The sequence below is a fragment of the Alligator sinensis genome, unplaced genomic scaffold (assembly GCF_000455745.1).
Source record: "Alligator sinensis unplaced genomic scaffold, ASM45574v1 scaffold138_1, whole genome shotgun sequence".
NCBI lineage: Eukaryota > Metazoa > Chordata > Crocodylia > Alligatoridae > Alligator > Alligator sinensis.
This window is the reverse complement of record NW_005841862.1, coordinates 2,803,372-2,810,344: the sequence shown is the minus strand read 5'-3', so window position 1 is coordinate 2,810,344 and position 6,973 is coordinate 2,803,372. Positions and strand designations below refer to the sequence as shown.

Sequence of the window (6,973 nt, the reverse complement as noted above, 5' to 3'; positions counted from 1 at the left end):
GCGCGGAGTTCTCCGACTTGGTTGGAAACTGCTCTAACTTTTATACGGCTAGCGAACCAATTGCTAGTCACCATGTAGGATTAATTTAGAACCGGCCAATAATGGTGTGCGTATTTGCATAAGGATGGCGGGAACTTTTCTGCATCAGGGTTCTCCACCGCAGCGGAAAATTCCACTGTGCCGAGGCACTTAACTACTGGGTTCTGACAGTTTCTTGAATCTTTTTGGAGGAAGGGAGGGAGGGGAGGAGGAAAAACTCAGTTCAGACCTCCTCTTACTGGGATCGAAAAACAAGGTACGTTCTTAATAGTTATAATGTAGTATGAACACATGAAGGAAGAGTGGAGAATAAGTAACTGTGTTTGGTCTCACAGACAGAATCGCTGGAAGAAGAGGGGGATGGCCATTATTCCTACAAAGTTTGGCATCAGCTTCACTGTTCCCTTTTTGAACCAGGTCTGTAAGTGTCACACATCTTTGCTGGAGATTTACTGGATTTTATGTTCACTAATCCAGGCTTTCCCTATGCATCAAGATTTCTTAATGCTTATGAAGGTCTCTATGGGAGAAATTATATGAATCTTTCCTGTTCAATACAGATAGTATATACCACAACTCCCAGTTTACATATATTCATAAGTCACCACAATGCACCTACATTCGTTCTGCTTGGTTCCATTTTCTCCTCTTATTCTCTCAAAGATATCAGCCATGCAAAATAGAATGGATCTGATGTCATTCAAAAATCAATGTTATCCACATACACTGGATCATTCCTTTGGGTGAGCTGGGTTTTTTGTCATCCTGTAAATTCTGGGTGAGAGGTTCCTTATCTGTTTCATGACCTACTAATGACAGACCCAGCTTGGCTCACTTTACTTCATTTTACTGAAAGTGTGAGCGGATGTTGTGAAAACTGTAATTTGAACCTCAGTTAAAGAAGAAGACCAAACTGTGCTTGAGTGTAAGAGAGCAATATTAAAGAGGATCCTGGTTCCTTGGTGTTTGTCTCCAATTAGCTTCTAACCCCTCTATAGCCAAGTCCCAAAGTTTTTATTTGTGTACTCTGGAAATAAAATTTGTTAAGCTATATACAAGCTTAATTGTGGTGACCCTTTATCTTTTAAATAATCTCTACTGCAGGCTGGGGCTCTTCTGCACGTATATACAGATGGTTCAGTGCTGCTTACGCATGGTGGTACCGAGATGGGTCAAGGACTTCACACCAAGATGATCCAGGTAATTAGGAGACATCATTTATATTGCATTGCACTTTCACTCTTGCAGTGTTCTCTCCAGCTGGTGGTAGAAGTGCTGCTGAAATGGCAAAGGGTACCAAATCCTAATAATCACCTTGACTGTATCTGTAATAGCGCTAGATTTCCAAAGTGAAATAATGGGGAGTGAGACTTGTAATCTGCTTCATATGATGCAGACAGAACCCTTTATCCCTTGATGTTGACAGAACCCTTTATCCTTTCTCTAGTTTAAACTATTATTTCCAATTTACTCTAGACCAGGCAGAACAAATAAGGCTGTACTAGTTACTGCCTAGTTGGGATCATTTTTCTCTGATCCCATTAAACTGCAATTTCCATGCTATTTTTATACTAATCTTCCTCTCTCACTTTTGCATTTGGCTTCTCTGATAAGTGTCAGGAAAGATGGATGCTGTTCTCATGGCAGTGTGGGTATAGAGTAACTCCACTGAGGTGGAAGGAGTTACACTGGATTTTTTTGGGATTATGCACTATGTGACACAGTGGTGGGGGGACATGCGGTACAAGGGTGGGTGGGTGGCAGCATCTGCATGGAGCACCTGGTGCAGCCTCCATGGTGTGTGGCCCCCAAGGGCTTTGAAGCTGGACAGCTCTGATTTGGGATATTTACAGATAGATAGGACAAAACTCTTCTATAGACAACAGTCTTGAATTGGCAGGGAGATGAACTGAATCCCTTATGTCTGTAATTGTTAACTCTATGGCTTGGACTATAATAATCCAAATAAATAAGTGTTACCTGCAGAATGAAAGGGTTGCAAGTACATGGACAGCACACACATACATGCACATACATATGCTTGCAAGCATGTATGCACACATAGGTTTTTGAGTTTGACCTTTCAAAATCTAGATGCAACTTGTAGCAACACAACCAACAAATCACCAACTGATGTTTGGGCTTGAGAAGAGATAGGGTTACATACTTAGGGTCAGCAACATAGATACTCTAGCTAGAGAATGTCCTTGACTCTCAAATGTGTAAACAGTCATATTTTTGTTACTCTGCAGGTTGCCAGCAGAACTCTGGGAATTCCCACATCGAAAATTTACATCAGTGAGACGAGCACTAACACAGTCCCAAATACGTCTCCAACAGCTGCTTCTGTCAGCTCAGACATTAACGGGATGGCTGTCTATGTATGGAAACTAAGTAACTCACACCTCTATATAATAGCCTAGGGCTCCAGAGTAGATAAGTGTGTCATGTCTATGTTGCTTTAGAAAGACACAGAATGCCTAATGTCCTTGAAAAAGGGACATAGAATACTCCTAATTATTTGTGACTGCCACAGTTACTAGCATATAGCTGGTAACAAATGATTATGTTTATTTCAGACTTTTATGACACCTCATGTTCAGTCTGTTATTAACCACCAAATTTATAGTCTGAAATTAGTAAATTGAAGAAAGCAAGAGAGCCATATAAATGACAAATTTCCTGATAATGACTGTGGCATTAAATTGAAGGCATGCTACACTGTTTAATGTTACTTCCATGTAGATGGAATTTCCGTCTAAACAGACAGCAAGAAGCATACCTGACATTCTCATAGAGCAATGATATAATCATTAATGTCTTTGAGTTGATGGTTTTCCAGTGCTATCTTTGTAATGGGGGTCCCCTGTGTCATTAACACAGTCAGCTTTAGAATAATTGTGTTTTGGTCTGTTCTTTATAATCAGTCTCCCAGTTACTGAACCTTGTTCCTTTATTGATGTATCAGTGTCCTAAGGGAAATATTGATTGAGGCAGAGGGTCATTGCGTGATAATGCTGAACCTTATGTTACATACTGACTTTTCAAATGACTGCTCTAAAAATAATATATATGTATTTTTTTTAAAGAATGCATGCCAGACTATTTTAAAAAGGCTGGAGCCATTCAAACAGTCTAACCCTAAAGGATCCTGGGAAGACTGGGTAAGTTGTTTACACTTGTTACAGGTGGGTTATATAGAGAATCCTTTTATTGGCAAATCAAGCCTATAGACAGTCCCTTCTTCAACTTTTTAAGGAAATGCTCCAGAAAGTTTTAGGATAGGAAATGCAGCAGAAATTTGGTCCTGGAAGTAGATACATATGAGAGATCTAAATCTCCAAGGGATCACAGCTAGTTTCTTGCAATGGTTTTGACAAACAATTTCCCAGTGTGCTGGAAGCAGCTAATGCAGATTTTGTCACAAATGCAGTTCAATCCCCAGTGAAGTTAAACTAAGAATCTCAAATAGTTCCAGTGCATCAGACTGCAAACCTGCTTGGAGTGACACCTCTGTTTGGTGGTTTTGTGAAAAAGATGACTATTCTGTTAGGAACTTTCAAGACCCCATTCAGCATGTCTCAATGAAGACAATGGGCATGTCTGCATGTAAATTTTTATGTGCCTAAACTTAATGCACCTTAATCTAAGGTGCATTAAGGCAATTTAGGCACGCGTCTATACGTGGACACCTTAAGGAGCCTTAACGTGGCTTGCTGGGCAGTCTGCCCTGGTCAGCACCTGAGGCAGCCCCCGGAAGCCCGTGGTAGTGTCGCCAGGCGATGCAGTCCAGCGCCAGCTGAGGGGATGGGAGCCTCCAGTCCCCCCTGGATGCAATCAGCTTGGTCCTGGCCCCGGCCTCAGATCTAACCCGCCGAGGTCAGGCACTTGCCTGGGACAGAGGTGGGTGGAACAGGGAAAGTGTGGTGGGCACTGGGGGCAGATGCAGTCCCAGCCCACCTGACGTCCTGGGCAGGAGTCCCAGAGCAGACTTCTAGGGTGCCTGAATCCTGGGTGGCTAGTGAGGCATCCCACCCCTGCAGGGCTGCATTGCCCAGCTACCAAATCCACCCTGAGGGAGAGGCACAGGGAAGCTGCTTGCAAAGGCTGTGCTGTGCTGCCCCCTTCGCCTGCAGGGAGTCATGGGGGGGGGGCTGTCCCTTGTACTTTGACAGGAGTCCTCGCACCTCCTGCCCCCTCCACTGACTTACCGCACACTGACAGGGACCGCTGCTGCTGGAACCACTGCTCCAGGTCCAGCATCTGTGCCTTGCAGAACAGCACCCGCCACATCTTGGCAGCAGCATGCAGCCCCACAGGCTTGCCTCCAGCCTGCTCAATCACAGTGTTAAGGCACCTTATGGTGTCTACACGTGCGTTAAGGCACCTTAACTAATCACTCCTAAATTTGATACTTGCTTAATGCAGGTATTAAATTTAGGCATGATTAGCTGAAAATCGCCATTTTTAAGGCACATTAAGGGCACACACATGTAGACCCATGCCCTTAATGCATCTTAAAAATGGCTAATGTACCTTAAATCACCACATGTAGATGTGCCCAATATCTCCCTTACCCGGACATTTACAGACCTTGTATTGTATTGTCAAGGACCTTCTCAGTTGAAATACCTACATGTTGGAGACTCCCAGCCAGTTTTGAGAATCAAAAGTTTAATTTTCAGGATCTTGGGGAAATATTTTATCCTTCAGTCATGGGGTAGATTTTGAAAGTAGGTGAAGGAATTAAGAAATTGAAAGAGTATGTTGGGAGGGTGGACAGAAAAGGAGGGCGGGGTTGAAAGCCACAAAGGGGAAATCCTGGTCATGGGACTATTGCTGTGACTTTAGTGGAAGTAAGTTTTCACTTTGAGTTGAAATGTTTATCCCCTTCTCTAAGCAGATAGCTAATGCAAGTGAGGCAAAGGTCTTGTGCTAGTCCCTCTGCATGTGGGTGATTTGATAGGGCCTAACGGTGATACCTCAGGCAGTAGTCAAAGGTTTACCCCTTTATCATAACTGCACTGGCATTGCAGCGGTTGCATTCTTGGAACACATTCTGAGAAAGTTATGACACAAAAATTGGATGGATAACAGTAACTTTAAATATCTGTTTACTTTGTCAGATTCAAGCAGCCTATGTCAACTGTGTGAGCCTGTCAGCCACAGGGTTTTATAGGTGAGTATTAAAGCTGGGGAAATGCAGTGATATTCTTGCTTAGTAATGTGGCTTAAATGCAAGCATATTTCACAAGGGTTATTGGGAGGAATACATACTGCAACCTAGACCAGGCTAGGGCCGCTCTAGTTTTCTTAGCAGCTGCATGCATCACCTGTATGAGAATTAAACTGAAGGATGTTTCTAGCAGTCAAACCTGTACCTCCAGATGTCTTCCTGTGCTAGAGAGGACAGATCCCTGGTGGAGCACAGTTGTGATCCACAGATGGCACCAGATTCAGATCTCACTTTCACCTGTTCAGGTCAGGAGTTCATCTAACACCTGCCTTCTGTTGAGTTAATCTAAAATTAAAGAGGTGTATATGAGATCACAGTCTGTTCCCTCAGTTTGTACCATTTGCTGCGGCTCCCAGGCCCCTGCCTTCGCACTTATTTCATGGCCCATTGAGCATTCCATGCCTACTAGAAAAGGGGACGATATTTGACCCTTATAGAAGCCCCAAACATGATAATTATTGCTTTCAGAAAACTAATGATTGCTTTCAGCAGTCAATTTGAAGTCACATCCTGCCCTTCAGTGCATGAGCCGATCCTTTTGTTTTCAATTTCACTCCCACATTTAAAAACTTTCTTGTTCTTATTGTTTCTTGTGTAGCTGTAAAATGGCACTTTTGTCCCATCAATCAGCTTAGCTCTTAGAGGTAAACAAGACTGTGTCATCACTAAGAGGCACAGAATGTGTCACAAAACATTAAACACAATACTGAGAATAAATGCTCTGAAATGTATGATGTGAGCCAATTTCTACTGTGTCTGTGAAATGTGTTAATCTTCTACTTAAGCAGGTCTCTCAGTGTTTAATAAAATGTCAGTATTAATAAAGAATATAAACAGTCAAGGCTGTATAACAAAGGGTTTGCTGGGAATTACTTTTTAAAAAATGAATTGCTCAACATCTCAGTTTTATTATTTGGACCAATTTCATTTCTTCCCCAAATTTAACTAGTTCCAGGACACACACAAGTTTGTTTCTAAAATAAAGTATTCGATATTGTAGTCTTGGGATAAAGATGGTTAAGGACAATGTAAATGTGGAGGTCCTGAGGCATCAGATTAATTGATAAAGAGCTTTCATGAGAGACCTTTAAGTTCATGAAATGCAAAATAGTCTTGATTTTATTCCTTATTTTTCTTTGTGCTTCTAGCCCACACCCAGAAAAAATGGGTGAAGTGTAAGAAAATCAATGTATATGAAATTCAGTGTGCTTCAGTCAAAACTTATTCATTTTGACTGCTCGTGGAACCAGAAATGTCTTGTTTTCTTTTATTAAGAATGCCTGACCTTGGATATGACTTTGATAAAAATGAAGGGAAGCCTTTCTGCTACTTCACATATGGTGTTGCTTCCTCTGAGGTTGAGATAGATTGCCTGACAGGTGACCACAAGGTGAGTGGGATAGATGGTTAAAAAAAACCCTTTACAGTTAGGTTAAGGGATTATGTCTAAAGGTTAGAGCAAGTCCTGAGAGTCCATCCGTTTCCAGCTGTGCCATTGACTTGCTCTGTGACCTTGAGCTAATTTCTTACTTTCTGTTTCTTAATGGAACCATCTGTAAAGCATAGTAAAGTGAAAATTTTCTACCTCATAGAAAAACTGAGACGCACAATTAATGCTTGCAAAGCCATCTGAGATTGTAAAATTAAAGGCACCAGCATAAAGCAGTAGTAAGAGATCAGAGAACCAAGTTAATTATT

At 41.9% G+C, this 6,973-nt stretch overlaps 1 protein-coding gene across 11 annotated transcripts in view; it reads left to right on the top strand.

Annotated features, from left to right (window-relative positions):
- Positions 1-6,973, top strand: part of XDH (xanthine dehydrogenase) — an 86,202-nt gene that overhangs the window by 71,655 nt on the left and 7,574 nt on the right. For 7 of the 11 annotated variants that reach the window (XM_025216101.1, XM_025216088.1, XM_025216069.1 and 4 more), the window contains 6 exons: positions 375-456; positions 1,144-1,239; positions 2,292-2,420; positions 3,129-3,203; positions 5,166-5,218; positions 6,551-6,665. In XM_025216101.1, the coding sequence (XP_025071886.1) occupies positions 375-456; positions 1,144-1,239; positions 2,292-2,420; positions 3,129-3,203; positions 5,166-5,218; positions 6,551-6,665 (550 nt within the window). Of the gene's footprint in view, positions 1-374; positions 461-1,143; positions 1,240-2,291; positions 2,421-3,128; positions 3,204-5,165; positions 5,219-6,550; positions 6,666-6,973 lie in introns of those variants that run through there. The other 4 variants (XM_025216106.1, XR_003096347.1, XR_003096346.1 and 1 more) reach the window with 4 other exon arrangements.